Source organism: Prenolepis imparis, unplaced genomic scaffold, assembly GCF_030444845.1.
Source record: "Prenolepis imparis isolate NDT839.2.m4 unplaced genomic scaffold, iyPreImpa1.0 SCAF_3, whole genome shotgun sequence".
Classification (NCBI taxonomy): domain Eukaryota; kingdom Metazoa; phylum Arthropoda; class Insecta; order Hymenoptera; family Formicidae; genus Prenolepis; species Prenolepis imparis.
The window spans coordinates 3,140,004-3,163,206 of NW_028141161.1; the positions used below are offsets into that span (position 1 = coordinate 3,140,004).

The 23,203-nt window shown below is 45.9% G+C and overlaps 1 protein-coding gene across 1 annotated transcript; it reads right to left on the reverse strand.

Moving 5' to 3' along the window:
* Nucleotides 1-22,242: 22,242 nt before the first annotated feature.
* On the reverse strand, nucleotides 22,243-23,203 carry LOC145933495 (uncharacterized). Its single transcript, XM_083033229.1, has one exon. It carries the CDS (start codon nucleotides 23,023-23,025, stop codon nucleotides 22,243-22,245), a length of 783 nt encoding a protein of 260 aa, XP_082889355.1. The 5' UTR covers nucleotides 23,026-23,203.

Here is a 23,203-nt window from a genome sequence, read left to right on the forward strand (position 1 = left end):
GGTGCCTTAAATATGTGTAACCCGATTATTTGCGAAAATATTTTTACCATTTTGCGTATTTTTGCTACTTTACCCGTCTCGACTTGCGAAAATGAGAGATCATTTTCAATGTTAAGACGTTTGAAAACTTATTTGCGAAGCACAACTTCGGAGAACCGCTTAAATGGATTGGCACTCATGAATCTATATAGGGATTTGACGCCGTCTGTTGAAGAAGTTTTAGATGAATTGTCTAAACAGAACTTGAGGGGATTTATTTAAATAATAAAGAAAAAATAAATAAGTATATACAAATTTTAAAAAGTATGTAAAAAATTAAAAATTTTTTTAATTTTAAAAAAATTTAAAAATTAGAAACAAAAAAAAACAAAAAAATTTAAAAAAAAACAAAAAGTAAAAAAAAGTAAAAATGGGATCAGAAGTTTCATCACGTCTTTGTCGTTGATCCTGGAGTAAAAGCTAAGCATGAAACCAAAAATATTAATCGAATAATTTTGCAGAAACCCCCCCCCCTTATCGTCGTCAGGATCCGCTAGTGTTTTATGCATATACGTATCTGCAATAAAAAATTAATTGTTAAATCAATTTTCTTAGTGCTAGATCCAGAATTGTGAATCTAATAAGCTCTCCATAAAAAATATATAAATATAGATTTATTTGATTTTATTAGCTGCGCGTGATGTTTTGTTTTAGCTTAGTAGTAGATATACTATGAGAGTTCTAACCCAGGTCCTCTGAGGGGGGTGCGGGGCGCGGGGGGTTCTCCGAGACGAGGGGTATGACATCACGCGGGGTGGGGGTATCTCGTAGGCGCGGAGGCTGACGTCACGCGGGTGGAGGGGGATGTTTCGACAAAAGAGGGGGAGTTTTCTGAGTGCAATATTTGTAGATGGTATCTTTACGACTTTTTTATGAGGGTTCTTAGACATTTTCCCCAAAAAGGTATAGAACAAGCGCCGATGATTAACAATTTTGTACCCTCGTTAATATAATTTTATTACGGAAGCGCCGATGTCCGGCTGCTCGAACTTGTCAACGGAGCGTTCATTAAAACTATGTTTTTCATTTTATGGACATTTTATCATTAGGAAAGGAATGAAGATTTTAAGCCGACGCTGCGACGAACATGTCAAACGTAATTTAATAGGCCTCTACCTATTTGCGTTGACGTTCGGCAGCTTTGTACCCTCGCGGAAAATCTCCCATAAAAACGAGAGCGAAACATTTTTCTTAATATTTTTTAAGGAAGAATGCAACGTATCGGCGCCAACGTTCGGCTGCTTTGTACCCTCGCAGAAAATCGGTCGTAAACGAGAGCGAAACATCTTCCTAAATATCTTTTTAAGGAAGAATTGCGATAATTTTGAGAGGGATGGGGGTTGAAACTTATGGAGAGAGTCTGTCTCCGCGTCAAAAAGTCTTTAGCATTCGTATAGCACAGATCAGAGTAAAAGAAATGGATGAAGATATTATTATGATTGAGGATAATGATAATGACGAGGAAGTAATGATAGTCGAAGAAATTAATAATAGAATTGTAAATGTGATAAATGAATCTGATGATGAAGAAGTGATAAATGAATCTGATGATGAAGAAGTGATAGAGCCTCTTGAAGACTCTGATTATAATAGTGATGATTGTGAAGACTTTGCCGAAACAACTATACAATTTGTGACATCGGTTGAGATGCTTACTATAAATGCATCGTTGAAAATGTGCGTTTTAAATTTGTTTTATGTACCTTGGGATAATATTAAACTGTGCACTAGCTGCTTTATAAGAAATGTGGAACTATTTCCAAACATTTGTGTTGTACGACAACATTATACGAGAATGTTTAACATAATAGAACAAGAATTGTGCAGCGTTTGTCGTGCCCCGCTATGTATGATATTTAGCCGGAACATGTGCTCGGTGTGTACGCATTGTAAGTATCAGTTTCTTATTTTTTTTAAAATATATTCTAAAATAAATTATAAATTATTAAAATAATTAATAAAAATTTTCTGTTATGCAGGAATCCCCTGCGGCTGGGCAGCCGTCGCCTCCGCTTCTCACAGCACCTAGCAGTCGGCCGCCTCACCGCCTCGCATCCACAATCGTCGGCTTTACCATAGCCACCTCCACCACCAACAATTTTTATATATTATGATATCCATTTATATTTTCATCTTTATATTCTTATCTTTATATTCATTTATATATATTTTTAAAAATTTTATATCCATTTTATATTCACATTTATATATTCACATTTATATACATTTATATACATTTATATCCATTTATATTCTTTTAAACACACACACACACACACAAATGTATAATACACATTTATTCATAATTAAAAATAATTAATATTAAATTAATATATTCATTTTAAAAATTCCTCTTCTTTTCCTTCACTGCGTCATCTCTCGCATGCGCCTCTCGCTATCTCTGTCTCTCGCGTTCACCTCGCGCTCTCTCTTTCTCTCCTAAGCGCTATCTCTCTAGCAGTCCCTAACCTCGCGTCATCTCTCTCTCTCTCTCTCTCTCTCTCTCTCTCTCCTCGCCGCAACATCTCTCTCCTTCACGTTCGCCTCACACCCTCTCTTTCTCTCGCGTTCACCTCGCGCTCTCTCTTTCTCTCCTAAGCGCTACCTCTCTCGCAGTCCCTAGCCTCTCGGTCCCTAGCCTCGCGATCCCTAGCCTCTCGGTCCCTAGCCTCGCGATCCCTAGCCTCTCAGTCCCTAGTCTCGCGATCCCTAGCCTCTCAGTCTCTAGCGTCACGTTCCCCCTTCTCCGCATGACGTCATCCCCGCAAGGACCTTACAACGAGCTACGTATGAGAGCTGAGACTGCTTACGGGTGGGAGAAAGATGGAGAATGGAAATGCATGCAAAGAAATTACATCATAATTTAGACTTAAAAACTCTTTATTCTTCTTTTAAATATTTTTTTCTTACATATTATGGACTAAAAACTCAAGCTGCCAGCTCGCAATCGATGAGCTGATGCTTGTTGAAGGCGTCGCTAGCGCGTATTACATTTGATACTTCTTTAGGATTCGTTACATTGGACGCGATAATTTTAAATTGCGTAAACTTGATATCGACTGTATTGGTAATTTTAACCAATCGGTCAAAAGTTACATCAATGCATGGATCGAGATCGAACATACGGTGTAATGTCGATTCGATCATCATCATGCATACATTTGAAGATTCAAGACTTATTAACTTGGCGTCGTTAATCGTACGAACTCGCACTGTTAACGGTCCAACGCTTATAAAACTGTAGGCATCTTTAGAATCATTTCGAAGCAGATTCTGAATATTGTGACGTTGCTCGTAGAGTCCTTTCCACGCTTCGAGAGATAATATCAGTTCCTTTCCTCGATGATCTCCTATGGCGATTTCCACGTAACTCGGTGGATCCACTTTGATACCAATTTCGAGGAATTTAAATTCCGTAGCTGTCAATGCGTATCGTCTGCCTAGTATACGAACCGCACGACGCTCCAACGAAATGCTGTAAAAATGAAATTAGTTTGAAAATAATACAATTTGTAAAAAAAAAAAAATATAAAGATAGAAAGAAGTTAAACTTACTCGTCACATTTATTCTCAAACGATGGAGTGTCATCACGACTCGGGACGTAATTATTCACACGTCTACCGGAGCCACTGCTTCTTTTAGCGTAGTACATATTTCCAGATTTTAAAAGTGAACCACCAGTATGAACGGTTAACGCTACACTGATCGTATAAAATTAAGAATATACGTGACGCTTATTTTTAAAAGTAGTGGGGTAAATATGGTGGGAGATTCTAGAATACTATTGGCGCTATGAAATTTAGGAGAAGGGGAAACGGCGCTCGGATAAAAAGAATTCTTAGAAACGATTCGTGAGGAAAGGATTGGGGAAGGGGAATAAGAGATAAAACACATTAATGTTTAAATATTTTATTTTTCCAAATCTTGCAATTCTTTCTGGCGTTGCGACTACCAGTTAAATATTTTGAATACATTTTGTAATGCGCAATTCTTAACATGTTTTCCACATCGCATAGTGTTTTTAACATCTAGATTATTTAGAGACTCGATATCATCGTAATCAGCATCCAAGGTCTCAATAATGAAACCGTTTCCCGCATCATCCAATATATCGGCTAACCATTCTCGCTTCTCAAGTCCTTTTACATATACGAGAATGGATTCTTCTTCTTCTTCATGTGGTCCACCAACGATAGCTGTTGTAATCAAACGCTGAGCCATGCTGTATGGAACGTTTCCATCTTCCCATTGCAATCCATGATGATTTCGAGTCAACCATGAGGTGTCTCTCCGATTTTATGAGCACACCCCATGGTACAGGACATGCGAAAAAATAATGTGACAAAATAAATCCTCTTCTCAGGATTGCCGCTTCCTTTACAATGAATTGTTTATTGAGGATAAACCCCTGTAGATCCACAAACGTTGGTACGGACATGACGAGATCTCTCTCTTCGATGTATCAGTTAAAAAGAAGAATGGCAACTATCTCATAACACTTTGATTTATATTCTGCTATGCTTCCCCCTCTCTCTAAATTGTTGGTGCGTTTAAGTGATTTTGCGCACAACATTGGTCAACGGGTTGTACTGGATCACGCGATCGTGTATGATGAGACAGTACGCAGTGGTATTCATCGGCACATTCTCCTTACACTCGAATTCCAATCTCACATCCACGGTTGCGCTCTTGACCGATTCGTTTTGTCGAGAACAATCGATAATCACGAACGGACCGTTACGTAGAAACATTGAGACGGTGAGACTCGGCTCGAGATACTCGTATCCATAATAGTTCTTGCAGAAACGCGCATACGTATCGTACAGAATCGACCATCTGTTTTTATCGAAATCCAGATTCATATCGTCGTACGGATAACATTCCGAGTTCAGATAGAGTTTCACATTGGTCATCTTGCAATCGTCGAATCGACTCATATCCTCAGACATGATGTTTTTCCGACCTGTCTGCAGAGCGAAGATAACATATCGTGGCTTCTCCAGCTGAGTCGCTGTCTTAATGGCCCATGAATGCTTGGTTGTACGCTGCAATAGCGGATACTCATACAGATCCCACGAGCGAAAACCCATGCTGAGGTAATGTCCGCTTTCCAGAGCGCGCAGCATCGACAACTTCTTAATCTCGCTCAACAACACATGCGGCATTCGCCATTGTATCTTGAATATGTTGATCACAGGCTCCAGCGTCGAATCTCCAATCAGACAATTGTTGTCGTTGCGCGATCGTATTAAGATTAACTCATGACGAGCGTTCATCACCACTCGTCTGTAATCCTCGCAAAATCCCAATAACATGTAGAGCGGTACGCAAAAATTGAAGTTTCCATTCGCAGTAGTCGGATCAGTCCAGCCGGCGTTTCTCATAATCACGCTTCTATCGGATGATATCGTTACATAGTTTTTGAGCAAACTTGTTATTCCCACGTTTCTATTGCGATCAATCTCCACGCCATCGAGTTCGTATCGAATCTCATCGAACATGAATGCGACACAATTATTTCCCAGTATCACAGCAGATCCTTCGGCTGGTTTATTTATCTTTAGTTCTCCCTCGATGTATAGGAAACTTTCATACGGCAACGTATACAGATCCTGTTGTTGTATGGGTATTCTTATCTCATCACTGTGTCCGAATGTTGTGTTAGCGAACGGGTTGTACGTGTGAGTCTCGATCTTGACGATGCGATGATCGAAGATTGGCTCGTCTCCAATGTTGAGGATGTCGGTCATTGTTCAGATGTTTCGCACCGCGAATCCCAAAGATTGTAAAAACGCAACGTTTGATGCGTTCAGTTTCTTTTTCTTACTGCAACCGGATGATTGGATATTAGTGAATGTCGACGTTGTTGTCGCTGGCTCCGTAAAGATTGTGTTATCTCTCGTATCTTTCGATCCGTTCAACACGAGCATCTCATACGCCGCACACGTACGTTATCGCTGTCGTCGTCGTACGTGCAATCTAATGGTGATCTCTTCTCCTCGAAAATCGAGCAATCGTCTGTCCTGGTCGACAACGCGTAACGTTAAATCCGTAATGCTCCGCACGATGATCGGCAGGTAAATGATGTGCGCCGGTGTTTCCGATATCTTATATCCTGGTGGTACCCTCGGTGAAAATTCATGTATCGTATGAACGAGTTTGCCGTTGCTGTACGCGCCCGCGGTCACATTACATTCTACGCGGATAATGTTCACGTTGATAATATTAATCGGCATGTCCGACTTATACCATTTTCGCGGCTGCAGTATACGGTTCGAGAATCCCAGCAGCGATCCAATATTGTTAGGCTTGCTAAAATTCATTCTGTAGGCGCATTTGATCTCGCTCCTCATCGTATTATAATTAGCGCGGAGCACTATCGGATATTCTCCATCTTCAAAGTCACCGTCGTCATTCGTCCGAATATGCGTGGTGTCAGCGTGTTTTTTATCATCGTCATGAACAGCGTGTCGCGGACGTTTTCGTAAAATTGCATGTTTCAAAAACTCATGTATCGCTTGCAGCTCGTACGATCCCTCGGGAATCGTAATTTCCGCGTCATCTTTGCCAAAGTAAAATTTATTATTCGAGGAATTCACGTTCGATATCGTGTGATAAGTCTCAAAATCCGCTAGACCTAGCTCGTATTCATCGTCGCTCAAATCTACGGCGGGAAAGTAGTTTGCCGCGAGAACACTACTCTTCCCGGTCAGTGTGAATGTCATAGACATATCGGCAAAACTGTTTAACGAATACTGAGTTAAATAGCGCAATGTCAGTCTTTAAATTCACATGCATCGACCGCTCGGAGAAACTGTAAGCACAATTGTCCACAGATGCTTTGATTGTAAGTTTGAACAGGTGTGTAATTGTATTGTATCTTTGTCACATTTAAATATCGCACCAATTCATTCGGCGGTCGAAGATTGCCGAAACTGTCAAAATATATAGCGCGATCCCCCCTCTTTGCATACGCTACCCAATGAGTACCCGATCCTTTAGCGTTATCCAAATTTACGATGCCGCTCTCGTTTCGATATATACCACCGATCGGTAATGAATCACGCATGAAAACACCTCTAAAATACGGAATGTGCATACGTTTTGCCAGTTGTAGCAATTGTATGATGGTAGTTACACCCTGTGGCATTTTTAGCGTCTCTTTGACGTTTTTTTTTCCCCCTTTTTTCTCGTTGAAACTCCTCGTCCGCGTTTGTATGGAGCGAGATACAATCCGTGACCTTCCATGGCGCGATTGTGACGTAGCATCTCTTGCAACTGACGTTGTGCGGCTTTTCCGTCGTTCACCATCTTTGCTACACCAGCCGCTCCACCGACCAGAGATCCGAGCGCGCCCAACATTGGTAGAATCGGCAACACACCCCCACGTTTCGCTACCGGAAGTATTCGCTTCTTCGCCATCTTTTTCTTCGTCTTCGTCTTTGTCGTCTTCAGGCCCATACCGAACTTCGTCTTGGCTTTCATCGCTGCCCAGACAGCTGTGGCGGCGGCTCTCTCACCGAGAGTCGAATCTCTCGCAACGATGCGAGTTTGCGCTTCCTTGGCGAGTATCCTATCTGCCGCGTGTCTCTCGATGAGATCGTTGCTTCGAGAGTACGCTATATCGTGTTCACGGCACGCTGCATCCAATGGGTTGATACCTCGATCGCCTCTGGCTAATCGCTTTTGTAGTCGCGTGCCCGAACCGCAAAACTGATAGCCGGGGATATGGAATTCGATCGGAAGTGCGTTTATCGCGAGATTTAATAGGCCTCTACCTATTTTCGTTCATTTCGTTACATTCGCTGCAATCCTTTATCATCGGCGCTGGACCGTCGATGTGCGTCTGCTGCCACGGTCGATTGTAATGTTCGAAACAGCGGCGATAAGTTTGAACCTCCAAATCCGCCTTTATATGTTCCGGAAGCTTGTCCCACACGCAGTGGACGTAATTGCCACACATTCGCAATAAAACTGTTTTCGACACAAATTGTAGCTGTTCGGCGCTCAAATTACAAATATCGTAAGGACTTGATAGCAAGACAAACATTTTTTCGTTACTGAGCGATTCGTGGTTCCGCGCAGCTATAAATAGGCAAGCGTCCGATTCAATCGGGGAGTGAGAAAATGAGATTCGTGCGACAACCTTTCGCGATACGCGTGACGAATTACGACGCCAGATTACGATCGATGGGGGACAACGCGGAGATGCGTAGACACGGTACGATACTGCCGACTACTATACGCGCGATCGTTTGCGGCCCCTCGAATTGCGGTAAAACTAACGTGTTGATTAGTTTGATAGAAAGCCCGCACGGCCTCCGCTTTGAAAACGTGTACGTGTACTCAAAGTCACTGCAACAGCCAAAATATCAGTATCTGGAGAATTTGTTGACGTCGATCGATGAAATCGGCTATTTTACATTCTCCAATAACAGTGACGTCATTCCACCGAGCGAAGCATGTCCAAACTCGATTTTCGTTTTCGATGACGTGGCGTGCGACAAACAAAATACGATAAGAGAATACTTTTCAATGGGACGCCACTCGAACATCGACTGCTTCTATCTCTGTCAAACATACGCAAGAATACCGAAACATCTTATACGCGACAACGCAAACCTGCTAATCTTGTTTAAACAGGATGGTACCAACTTGAAACATGTGTACAATGATCACGTGAATACTGACATGTCATACGAGGATTTCAGTGAATTATGTCGTACTTGTTGGCAGCAAAAGTATGGATTTCTAGTGATAGATAAGGATAGCTCGCTTACGAACGGCCGATACAGAAACGGATTTAACGTGTTCGCGATACCGCAAAACAATTAGTCGTTGCCGATGTTCTGTCGAGAGAGGTGAAACACGAGCGTTCGACACTCTACCGACATGGCTGAGAGCGATAATATTCGCGAGCGTGAAAAGATAGCGAAGGAGATTGCGAAAACTAGTGAATCAATCCGCAAGAAACATCGCGCTTTGAAGACTGGTAAGATCGATGACGATATCACGATCAAGACCCATTTTAGACCTATTATTGAGCCGCTACAAAAGATTGTCGACAACTCGATCGCGGTGAAAAACGACCGGAAAGTACCGCAAAGATTAAAATCTTACCCATCAAGCGGTACAAGGAGGAAGAGGAGGGGGAGGAAGAGGAAGAGGAGAAGGATGATGCGACACCGAAAAAAAGGAAACGGTCAAACCCGAATCGCTCATCGACACAGCGTACATCGGATGCTTTACTAGATGAACCGATGATAACCTCTACACCGTTCGCGACAACGAGAATCGTACAACCTATACCCGAAACACTCGCAAACGAAAATGTTTTCGAAACCTCGGGCAGCACGCTCGAAACATCGTTTGTTCGAAACACATTACAAACGCTGGAAGGTCAAGAAATGTTGCGAAAGCACTTGGGACCACTGGGACAAGAGTACATGAGCACTCTCCTCGGTGGCGACAAAGAAAGGAAAATCGATCACGTGTACGGTGTCTATTTCGACAAGGATGAAATGCGTCTCGGTAACAAACGATTCGACATTGACAAATATGACTCTATAATTATAGACAAAGTGAGGTACATTGGTACACCAGGATTATACGAATTGATCTTCAAGAGAATTCCCGATGATGACATTTACACGGAGGATGATATGCGTAAATACAAGAGCATATTATTGGCGACGAACGCGCATAAACGCAATTATGACACACAAGGCCAATTACAAAGCAACAGGGGATACACGTACAAACATATAATCGCACCATTGATATCGATTAAAAAGAAAAAATCTGGAAAGGGAGTATTCATGCCTCACGCGATGGCGCTAACCGACAATAAGATCGATTACATACACTGGGATGACCCCAACGAGCTAGTGGATCGGGTACGATTGCTGGACGCTTCGCGCCGAGCTGGCCACAACGCTCACGACAATGAGATCCTGTCGATCATCGAGGAACTTCGCGAAGCAGGCATTATTATAAATTGAATGGTGTCTCGACAAATCTAATCAGTCGATCAGCGTCACTCGTATCGGGGAAAAAAAAAATGCCTATCAACAAATTTGGATTATTCGAACCAAGAAATGATGCAACCGGCACAAGCGGTTCTTGGGATAGATTGGTGAAAAGTTATGTGCACGAAAACGCTCTGTGTCGCGTCGTTACGGACTATGACGCAAGGTCGCGGAAGATTCGTCGTGTAGCGCAACCTGAGGCTGACACCGATGCCGTCAACAAACTGTATGTGGAATCCTGCGTTAAAAGATTGATGAATCAACAGAAAGAATCAGATGAGAAGCTGACTTCGTTCGAGAAGGATGTGCGGGCAATACAGATTGTGATAAACGAACTTCAACGCGCGGCTAACGCTAACTCAGAAACGGCTATCAACCTGAATGAGCAGCAGTGAACGGGTTAGGAGCGGCTATCGAACGGTTATCGAACATCTACGAAGGGTTATCGAACGGCTACGAACAATTATCGAACAGCTACGAAGGATTATCGAACTACTATCTAACTACAATGAGTGGTAGTGAACGGCCTAGCAACAGCTGCGAACGAGGCTATGAACGGCCTAGCAACAGCGAACGAGGCTACCAACAACTCAAGCAGGGCTGCGAACGAAGCTACGAACAAGTCTTTAAAGGCTACATGCAAGGCTACAAACAACTCAAACAGGGCTGCGAACGGGTCAGGAGAGGCTACGAACGGGTTAGAAACGACTGTGAACAAGGCAGCGAACGAATCAAGAACGATTTTCGAATGGGTCAAGAACGGAAGTAAACAACGCAAGAACGGCTCAAGAACGGCTCAAGAACGGGTCAGGAACGGCTCAAGAACGGGTCAGGAACGGCTACGAATGGGTCAGGAACGGCTCAAGAACGGGTCAGGAACGGCTACGAACGGGTCAGGAACGGCTCAAGAACGGGTCAGGAACGGCTACGAACGGCTCAAGAACGGGTCAGGAACGGTTCAAGAACGGCTATTGAAGAACGACAAACGAAAATAAATCATAAAACGAGCGACAAACGGCGATCGAGAAAAACCGACGAAGCGATGAAACAACATAGTTTGGAGAAACGGCAGTTGGTGAACGAACTGCACGCGCCGGCAAAGAAAAATTTTCCCCGAAGACACGTCATAGTGCGGGGATACGATGACCTGTTGCAAGCTGACATCGTCGAGATGCGTCCGTACTCTCGTTTCAACAGAGGTTACCACTACATACTCACCGTCATCGATGTGTTGAGCAAGTACGCGTGGGCCATACCACTCAAGAGTAAAGGTGGAAGCGAGACGGCTGACGCTATCGCCGAGATAATTCGAGATAGCAAGAGATGCCCGAGAAACATGCAAACCGATATGGGGAAAGAATTTTATAACGCCGACGTGCAACGGCTTATACGGAAACATAACATCAATCACTATTCTACATATTCGGTATTGAAGGCATCGGTTGTGGAGCGATTCAATCGCACGTTGAAGAACATGTGGAAGATGTTTACGCTGAACGGAACTTACAAGTGGATCGACGCGTTGGCGGAACTCGTATCGGATTACAAGCATCGAACGATCGGCATGCGACCCGCCGACGTCACCCCCACGATCGCTGATAAACTTTTAAAAACAGTATATAGTAACATAAAGATTGCCGCTCCGGCAAAGTTCAAAGTAGGTGACCCGGTACGCGTTAGCAAGTACAAGAAACTTTTTGAGAAGGGTTACACACCAAATTGGACAACCGAAGTATTTAAAATTGTTAAAGTGCAGCGTACTAATCCCGTAACCTATCTACTCGAGGACTATCGCAAAACATCTGTCGCTGGAGCGTTTTACGAGCACGAGTTGCATAGCGCGAATTATCCGGACGTATATCTCGTGGAGAAAGTACTGCGCAGGAGGGGTGACGAGGTTTACGTAAAATGGCTGGGATTTGACAATTCGCACAACTCTTGGATACATAAGGACAATGCAATTTAATTCATACAAATTGTATTTATTAATTACTCAAAAATTAAAAAATATATAATGTGTACAACATATAAAAGTATTTGAAATATTACAATATACATGAAATATGTGAAATAAAATCTTTATTAATACATCCTTTCCGTTCCAATATATGAAATACATACACATATGTTACATAACATTTGTGACGTGACGTTTTTAACGTCCGTCACAGGGCCGGCACGGCCCGGCCGAGGAAGGGTCGAGAGAGAGGGCGAATTTTGGGTCGGCGAGCGACGAACTTTTCTTCGTCGACTCGCCTTTAGTTCATTAAGTCCAATAGATTTACCGAGTGGAAGTGAGTGGTCAAAGAAGGCCCGGATGTATCGAAGGGGAGCAGCCATCGTGGGATGGCGGAAATTTGCAGCAAGGATGGACGACCTGGGTGGAAGCGGTGCGCTCGGGGACGCCGAGTAACACGGAACAGTAAGGTATTTATTGTCCATAAATAGAATAAATACGTAAGGGCCCGTTACTGCCGGATACGTTTTACAGCCTCGGATAGCGGACGGAATTAAGCGGAGGAGCCCATAAAAAGGTACCAACATCCCGAGACAGGGATGGCTGCTCCAGTGGAGCCGCCGGCACCGTCCCGAGGAAAGCGGAACCGTCGGAGACTGATCACCTCTCGGCGGGTTCCCCCCGCAAGTCAACAGCCAATATAGAAGGAGAGAAACAATTATTCGGAACGTGCAGCGAGCAGCCACATTATCCGCACTAACATTCCGAAGAGTACCGAGAGCCGTTTCGAAAAATACCGGGGCAACGAGGCCCACAAGGATCGACTATCGTCGACAGAGGATCCAGGATCGATTATAGGCGGCGCGCGCAGCGCCACCGACGCCGGCTACCGGCGTGCCGTGAGCCCAGAGTCGGACACTGTTCGACGAAACGGCGGCGTGCGAACCACGTGCGACATCGACGGACGACTAATTATTGTAAGGCCACCACTTCGAAGTCTCGGTAAGAGCGAACTCGGCGGGGACTCGCGTCTCCAGTAGCACGGTTAAGATTGTTATCGTGGTCATTGTTAATTACTTTTGTTACCGAGCCCTCGGGAGTGCCCGAAACGCGAGGCCCGTACCGAGATTCGCCATTAAAGTAAGAACTGCGCAGCCTCTCTCTCTCTCCGTGGAGAGCCGTACCGAGTCGACAGTCCAGAATTTTGTGTATAACTGTTAGTTTAATTAATTATCGAGTTTCGTTTCTGATTGTCTTGTGTCGAGTATTTGAGTCTTGTAAGTTGGGAAAAGTCTTTCTTCCCCGCCTCCTCGAGTGAAGGATAATCCGGGATATGTTCCCCTCGGTAGCGATAAATATCGAACCATAATTGTGTTATAACACCTCGAGTGTCGAGGATCTACCGAGTCACGAGGACGTAAATACGTAATGTGAAACTGCAATCAATTGTCTAATATGAAATATATTTAATTAACTTTTATTTAAATTTATCCGTGTGCCGATTTAATGACTCTCCTTCTCTCCGAAGCCCCGAGTACGATTCCCCGCAATAAGAATCCCGCCCCTCTGCCAATTAAGAAACTGAGTTACCGAGCTTAAGCCGTCACTATCGTAGAATTAATTATCGTGTTATTTTGAGTGGTGCGGCCTGACCGTACCTGGCGCCCAAGCAATCTGTCGAATTTTGTGTGTCGAGATACCGAGAACAGTGACGAAGTTGCGCGGCACTGGAAGGAAAAGTCCGTTGCAAATTTGGCGCCCAACGTGGGGCCCGAGGGAAAATTATTTTTAATACCTCGGTTAATTCAGAAATTTGAGACTCGGTTAAGCGACGGAGATAAGGAGAGGAGTCAGGAGAGAGATAGGAGATTTCTTTGTGTTGGCTATCGCCATCGCACAGCCGTTCCATATTCCCCGAACATTTTCCGTTTGCCTAATTGTTTCCTCAAGATTTTTTTTTCTCTGTTATTTATGTGTATTTTTTTTTCTCGCCTGTATTTCTTTAATTAATATATTTTGAGCTGGAAAAAAAAAAATTTTCCTGTGAAACGGTTCTTGCCGAGACGAATAAATCCCGAATTTAGAGTGCCCTCGCGTATACATTGTTTCTCCCTCGAGGCGGAGAACCGCTGCGCGGGCTCGGGCACGCATTCCTTTGAAGCTCGCGCGCGGCACGGTAAACCCCGCGTATCGGTTACCTACAATAATATTGTGTGTCCTTATATGTCTCTTTGAGACTCGGTGTGTAATGAAGAGGATTCGAGTAAAGTCATTACGATTGTATAGTATTGGGAATATAATTTTCGGCGGGAATGTTCGCCTACCGGGGACAGGGTAATTAAAGGATATATATATACTTTTTTTTTTCTTTCCCTCTCGCTTCAGTTCTATTTTTCGTTTGGAATAACGCTGCATCTTTTCATTCAATAATTTTTTTTTTCTGTTATATGAATCTTATCGTTGGTAATAAAATATTTAGAGTAACGAAGTGGAATCGAAGGATTCTGTCGGGTGATATATTTTCTTTTCTCCCAATATATTTTTTTTTTTCTCTCTCTTTCGGTGTGTCCCCGCGTGTACAGTTTCGTGAGCACTCCGACTTGATCGGATACATTGGAATGTTTAAGCATAATAATTTCTTTTGGGTATTATATGTGTGAGTTATCGCAAGTCCTTGAATGAATCACCAAGGATACTCCCGTAATATTTCGACGCTCGAGACAAAGGAGCTGACTCTCTGTATTTTGAAACGGAACGATTGAGATCGCGGTTGCGGAATTTGATGTGTATTGGGTCGCGGTGGATTGGCGCGGTCGAATAATAGGGAAGTAATATTTGTTTGAGATTCGGAACTCGACGATCTCGCGGGACGGAGAAATATTTAAGGCGTACTGGTTCCGTCTCTTATCGCTCGGTGACGTTCGTACTGGGTTTAAGAACGAGAGATACGCGTTGATTATCGCCAATATTTCTTTCTCTCGCGATATTTCGCGACAATGACCACTAAAGAGAGCCTGGGATGGATATGCGCTCTCAAGGTGGACGAGCTGAAGAGGGAACTCGCGACTAGGGGATTATCAGTGAAAGGGATTCTCCCCACTCTCCGGAGTAGGCTGCTTAGATTCGAGGCCGCGAACTTAGCCGGGAAGGAACACGTATCTACCCCCGAGATATCCGATAATTCCTCCGATGACGAACAGAAAGAGGAAGAGGGGGCGGTCGGGGGGGAGCCTAGGCAGATACCGAGACGACCCCTGACACGAGTGGAGGTCTCGACTCCTCCGGAGTTGCGAAGGGCCCTTAACCCCCGACTACTCCGCGGTAGGGAAAATACGGCAATGGACGCGTATAATATTATGAGGAAATGGAACCTTAACTTCTCCGGGGCCCGGGATGGGGAAGCGGAAGCCTTCCTAATCAAAATAGAGCAGGGTCGTCAATTAATTCCTTTAGACGATGAGGAAATTTTTAAGTGTCTGCCCTTCTTTCTATCGGGCACCGCGGCTCACTGGTTCCGATTGAATCGACATCTTTGGCATACTTGGGGAGCCTTTGAGGCCGCATGGCGTTCGCGTTTCGGTTGTCCAAATTTTCAGTTCATGTTAAGGGATGAAATCATGCGCCGGAAACAGGGGGAAGATGAGCCGGTGGCGGATTATATAACCTGTATGCAGGCTTTATTCGAACGCCTAGACCCCACATGGAATCTAGGCGAGCAACTAAACTACGCCCACCGAAATATGCTACCGAGATTGCGCGTCGCGGTACGCCGTACCGAGATTTACGACTTTCGCTCGTTGGAAACGTTGGCCTCTCAGGTAGAAGAATGCTACGATCTAGACAAGCTACCAGTCGCGACGCGTTCTATTTTCCCGGAACTTGCCTATCGCGCAACCCCGCGATCCTCGAAAAATTCTAAGACGATTACCGCGGCAGGAATATCCGTACCGAAACATCAAGGAAAGAAGGGCGGGGCTACCGAGACGGGAGGGAGGCCCTCCGCGAACGGGATATCGGACGCCAATTCCGAGCCGAAACCCTCAACTTCCGCCGCGAATAATACCCGGTTAGCCGAATTGATATGCTGGAACTGTGAGGGGAAGGGACACCGATCGCGAGACTGTAGGCAGGCGCGAAATCTCCACTGCTATCGGTGTGGAAAGAAACAACACACGCTGCGTACCTGCCCTAAATGTTCGGGAAACGGGGGCGGGAGTCGGTAGAACGGGTCCTAACGACTCCGGTGGAGAAGACCCGCGAAAATGTAAATTCGGCCAGCATTCAGTCATACGTTACGCTGGATGATACCGAGTTTCCGCCATTGCAATATTTTAATATACAAATACGAGGAAACCCGTTGACCGCTCTGGTAGATTCCGGTTCTAGTAGAACGCTCTTCGGAAGTAAAGGCATTCAATTGATTAGATCTCTCAAAATGCCCGTGTCGCGATACCAAGACGGAAAAATAAGGACAGCAAACGGTCAGATAGCGCGAATCGGCGAAATTTGCGAAGTACCCCTCCGGTTAGGCGACGTCGAGCATAAACTTATGGTAGGGTTGCTACCGGATCTGGCAGTTTCCTGTATTGTCGGGATGGATTTTTTGTGCAAATTCGGCATAGGGTTAGATTTGGCAAGATCCGAGTGGTTCTTTTCGCGGCAACCTACCGTCCGCCATCGGTTCGATTCTACCGAGAGAACCGATTATACGTGCAGCGGACTACCCGAACTCACCATAACCCAACGAGAAAAGTTAGACGAATTTTTAAAAGAGACCGTCCCGATACCGAGCGAAACTCCCGGGGTAACGTCACTTACAGAACACTGTATCGACACCGGATCTAATAGGCCGGTCAAACAACGTTGCTATGTAGTTTCTCCGCGAATACAGGAGGCCATCCGCGAAGAAGTAGATAAGATGTTACGCGCGGGTATAATCGAGCCTTCGTTCAGTGAATGGTCAAACCCGGTGGTGATGGTGAAGAAGTCTAACGGGAAGTACCGATTCTGTCTAGATTTTAGAAAGGTAAACGAGATCTCGAAAAAGGACGCATACCCTCTGCCTAACATGAATAGTATTTTGGACAAACTTCGGGCGGCACATTACATTTCGACTCTCGATCTCAGTCAGGCCTACTTTCAGATCCCTTTAGCGAAAGGAAGTAGGGAAGTCACCGCGTTCAGCGTCCCGGGTAAGGGGCTGTATCAATTCAAACGGATGCCGTACGGGCTCACTGGAGCCCCGGCCACGTTTCAGAGATTGTTAGATAAATTAATCGGTCCGGAGATGGAACCATTCGCGTTCGCGTATTTGGATGATATAGTTATCGCGACTCCTACTTTTGAAGAACATTTAGTTTGGTTGAAGCGAGTCTTAGCAAAAATAACAGCAGCGGGTTTGACAATCAATCCGGAGAAGTGTGAGTTCTGCAAGTCCCAAGTAAAGTACCTTGGTTTTATCGTTCAAAGGGAGGGACTCACAGTTGATCCGGAAAAGACGCAACCCGTTTTAGAGTTCCCGATACCGAGAAACATCCGACAACTCAGACGTTTCCTAGGAATGGCCTCTTGGTACCGCAGATTCATACCCCACTTAGCCACGATTACGGAACCTTTGACCCGCCTACTTAAGAAAAATAAGCGATGGGAGTGGGGGACAGAGCAGTCTAACGCGGTGCAATCTATTAAAGAACACCTCACAACGGCCCCGGTTTTGGCGTGCCCGGATTTTGAAAAACCTTTCGTGTTACAAACAGACGCCAGCTCGGTAGGAGTAGGAGCTGTTTTGACGCAATCTTTTGGGGAGGGGGAGAGAGTGATCGCTTTCGCGAGTCGAGCCCTCGCGGACCCCGAGAAAAAGTACTCTGTTACCGAGCAGGAGTGTCTAGCCGTTGTGTGGTCCATTAAGAAATTTAGACCGTATCTAGAGGGCTACCGGTTCACAGTCATAACCGACCACAGTAGTTTGAGATGGCTCCATAATTTAAAAAACCCCACGGGCAGGCTAGCGAGGTGGGCCCTCGAGTTACTAGAATACGACTACGAGATCGTACATAGGAAAGGCGCACTACACCATGTGCCTGACGCCTTATCGCGAAGCCACGAGGGGGAAGTTAATGTCGCTTTGATCGCGCCGGCCGAAATCGTCGATATCCCGGATACCGAGAGTAAAGATAAATGGTACAAGCGACGGTACGTACAGGTAGTACAAGAGCCGGAGCGATACAATCAGTGGAGAGTCCTAGACGAGCGATTATATTTCCTAAGATCGAAACCGGTTATTTCAGAGATAGTGGAGGATTTGGATAGGTGGAAGCTGGTATTACCTTGCGAATTGAGGGGGGAAGCGTTACACGAAGCGCACGATGTTCCCCAATCCGGACACCTCGGTATCGATAAAACTTATCAGCGTCTGGCAGTATCGTACTATTGGCCGCAAATGTTTCGAGACGTAGTCAAATACGTAAAGAGATGCGATACGTGCCAGAGGACTAAGGTCGAGCAAGCCAACCCTGCGGGACTTATGGGTAGGCGGATCCCGGAAGCGCCGTGGACGATAGTCGCAGCGGATATTATGGGACCGTTACCCCGGAGTAAATCGGGATTTCAGTATCTCTTGGTGATTCAAGATCTATTCACCAAGTGGATAGAATGTAAGACGCTTAGATCGGCGAACGGATCGAAAATAAGGGAGGCTCTCGAAGATCTAGTAATTTCGCGATGGGGGACGCCAAAATTTCTATTAACGGATAACGGTACCGAGTTTGTGAATAGAATAATAAAGGATTTCGCCGACAATCATAAGATAACTCACACGACAGTTCCCCCGTATCACCCTCAAGCGAACCCAGTAGAGAGAGTGAATCGAATTTTAAAAACTATGATCGTCGCGTTTATCGAAAGAGACCATAGAGAGTGGGATAAACATATTGCTGATTTTAGATTTGCCTATAACACAGCCGTGCATTCCTCGATAGGAACATCGCCGGCCTTTTTGAATCTGGGGCGGGAATTAGTACCGAGGGCAAGGTTGCGAGACCGAGGTAACAGTATGACTCAGGTCGAAGCAGCAGACCCCGCGGCTTGGGCCGATAGAATGAACCGCCTCCAGGCGATACAGGAATGGGTTACCGAGAATTTAGAGGGGGCACACCAAAGGCAAGCGTCGTATTATAATCTGCGGCGCCGGCCCCGCGTTTTCCGTACGGGGGAGCTCGTACTGAAAAAACAGCACGTTCTGTCTTCCGCCGCGCATAACTTCGCGGCGAAACTGGCACCTAAATTCGAGGGTCCCTTCCGGATCGGCAAGAAACTATCCTCCGTAGTCTACGAGTTGACTCGCCTAGACGGGTCGATCGTAGGCAAAATCCATATTCAAGATCTTAAACCATATCACACCCCTGACCCCAACTAGCTTTTCTCGAAATGGATCCCGCCCGGGTCGTGTGGCAGCGCTTTTTGGGGAGGTACGACCACCTCGTGGCGTACATCGCGGAGAACTGCCCCGAGTTCTGGAGCGACGTAGCGGACGTCGGAGAGACGATCCGGGACCTGCGGGTGACTACGCGAGGGGCAGTAGTGCGGACGTTCCCATCCACCAGGGAAACGGGCACGCAAACCGCTCGATCAGGGCCGGAAATCCGCGGCCGCCCGGAGAGTCGCAGCGTGGGGCTGCAGATCCCCGTGATGCCGTGGACCAGGGAGAGGGCAGTCCAAACGGACTGGCCCTCCCTAAGGGATCGAGCCACTCAGGCGGGTCCCCCGGGGTCCACAGAGCGGGCCACGCAGACGGATCCGACTAGACCGGCCACCATACCGAGGGAGCGAGACAGAGGGGTCCGTGGGCCGATTACCGAGGAGCTACCGCGCGGCTGTTGGAACTGGCGGCCGCCACCGAATGGCAGCCTGTCCACAGCCGCGACGGGCTGATTTTTGCTACGGGTGCGGGCGCGTCGGGGAGACGGTGCGCTCCTGCCCACGGTGCGGCCCCTCGTATGAGCCGGACGCTCCATCGCAGGACGACCGAGGCCCGCGGAGGACCCAAGCCGAGGAACGAAATGGCCGTCGACGAGAGTCGCGTCCCACCCCCTACCCCTCCTGGTGCTAAAAGGAGCGGCCCCCTCGCGAGAGTTTTTTTTTTCTGTTTGCTTTTTGCGTGTTTGTTTTGTTTTTTTTTGTTTCGTACCCAACCCCGCTAGTCTAAGCCGTTGTTTTTTTTTTTGTCTTTTATCGCTCGGCTGTGATCACCTAAGGGTACTGATAGGTTTTTTTTTTGTGTTTGTTTTTTTTCTTTCTCCTTGTATATAAGTCTCCTACCTTTTTTTTTATTTTTATATGTATCATTTGTACGAGATAAGCGGAGACGCAATAAATAGGTATTATGCAGTTGTTGTGTTTAACCCTAGACCCTCCTGACTCGTTTGAATAAGAATGGTCGTGCTCTAGAATTTCTGTATATTAAGTGTAGGGACTTAGACGGTACAGGGAGCTCCCGGAGAGAATTGGGGAGAGCGCTTAGTTCAGGTGACGTTTTGGACGTCCTGGTGAAATGGGTGTTTTGGCTTCGGATTGATGGTCATCGACGTGCGTCGGTGTCCAAGACCGCCTCGGTCCTCCCCGGGAAGGGGGGAGTTGTGACGTGACGTTTTTAACGTCCGTCACAGGGCCGGCACGGCCCGGCCGAGGAAGGGTCGAGAGAGAGGGCGAATTTTGGGTCGGCGAGCGACGAACTTTTCTTCGTCGACTCGCCTTTAGTTCATTAAGTCCAATAGATTTACCGAGTGGAAGTGAGTGGTCAAAGAAGGCCCGGATGTATCGAAGGGGAGCAGCCATCGTGGGATGGCGGAAATTTGCAGCAAGGATGGACGACCTGGGTGGAAGCGGTGCGCTCGGGGACGCCGAGTAACACGGAACAGTAAGGTATTTATTGTCCATAAATAGAATAAATACGTAAGGGCCCGTTACTGCCGGATACGTTTTACAGCCTCGGATAGCGGACGGAATTAAGCGGAGGAGCCCATAAAAAGGTACCAACATCCCGAGACAGGGATGGCTGCTCCAGTGGAGCCGCCGGCACCGTCCCGAGGAAAGCGGAACCGTCGGAGACTGATCACCTCTCGGCGGGTTCCCCCCGCAAGTCAACAGCCAATATAGAAGGAGAGAAACAATTATTCGGAACGTGCAGCGAGCAGCCACATTATCCGCACTAACATTCCGAAGAGTACCGAGAGCCGTTTCGAAAAATACCGGGGCAACGAGGCCCACAAGGATCGACTATCGTCGACAGAGGATCCAGGATCGATTATAGGCGGCGCGCGCAGCGCCACCGACGCCGGCTACCGGCGTGCCGTGAGCCCAGAGTCGGACACTGTTCGACGAGACGGCGGCGTGCGAACCACGTGCGACATCGACGGACGACTAATTATTGTAAGGCCACCACTTCGAAGTCTCGGTAAGAGCGAACTCGGCGGGGACTCGCGTCTCCAGTAGCACGGTTAAGATTGTTATCGTGGTCATTGTTAATTACTTTTGTTACCGAGCCCTCGGGAGTGCCCGAAACGCGAGGCCCGTACCGAGATTCGCCATTAAAGTAAGAACTGCGCAGCCTCTCTCTCTCTCCGTGGAGAGCCGTACCGAGTCGACAGTCCAGAATTTTGTGTATAACTGTTAGTTTAATTAATTATCGAGTTTCGTTTCTGATTGTCTTGTGTCGAGTATTTGAGTCTTGTAAGTTGGGAAAAGTCTTTCTTCCCCGCCTCCTCGAGTGAAGGATAATCCGGGATATGTTCCCCTCGGTAGCGATAAATATCGAACCATAATTGTGTTATAACACCTCGAGTGTCGAGGATCTACCGAGTCACGAGGACGTAAATACGTAATGTGAAACTGCAATCAATTGTCTAATATGAAATATATTTAATTAACTTTTATTTAAATTTATCCGTGTGCCGATTTAATGACTCTCCTTCTCTCCGAAGCCCCGAGTACGATTCCCCGCAATAAGAATCCCGCCCCTCTGCCAATTAAGAAACTGAGTTACCGAGCTTAAGCCGTCACTATCGTAGAATTAATTATCGTGTTATTTTGAGTGGTGCGGCCTGACCGTACCTGGCGCCCAAGCAATCTGTCGAATTTTGTGTGTCGAGATACCGAGAACAGTGACGAAGTTGCGCGGCACTGGAAGGAAAAGTCCGTTGCACATTATATTACATTATATTTTATAAGGGTATCTGGTAATGTCCCCATGGTAATGTGTCGGTCGAATCAGGTATGATATACCGCTTATCGTCGTACGGACTTAGAGCAATTTTTGTCTCGCAGATGGTATACACTTCATGCAATTTCGATCTTATACATGACTGCTGACGTGTCATTTCAATCTCGTCATTCAAACACCGCGTATAATCGTCGAATGTTATCGTTCTCGCGACAACGTTACTTTTGACACCTTTTGCTTTTTTAGTGTCCTTTTTGCCATCCACTCGCAAAGCGTACATTTTTGCTCTGAGCCCGACGAATTCGGTCATTATCGCGCCGTTATTCTCGTCCTTCATCAAGCCTGGCACCTTTTTGTTTGCATGCGCTATACCGTACGCGTTGTCAATTGGATAATCGCTCGTATCGAATCTAGCGATATCGCGTTTCATATTTTCATACACGTCTTCGCATTTAATATGGTATATTAAACTGTCGGTGTCAGTGTACATTATCCGGCATCTTTCACGATAGAAATGTGACATGTACTCGTAGTGAAATTCGTACAGACACACTTTCGATATGTCGAGTATACACATACCAACATAGATTGGTTTGTTAAATTTTACTTCGAGTTTACGTAATTCTACGGCAATTAAATTTTCCGAAAAGATGCTTCTACTGTGAAAATTTGGTTTAGCAATCATCGCCTCTGCACCGTATCGTCCGTCCCACTTTGTCAATAATTTTACATCTACATGATTTCGAACGTTTTCCATCGTTTTGCCAAATACTGCATTATTCATCAATTTGTACAAATTTTTCTCAAAATCATTTTTCGCTTGTGTTCTAAATTTTGTATTTAGTTCAATGTAATCGCGGAGCCATGCGGATTGAGTAAATTGTAATACGCGATGTATCTTTACGATACGAAGACCGTGACGCGTGCACTGTTGCAGGTTGCGGTAGTGTATGACATAACGC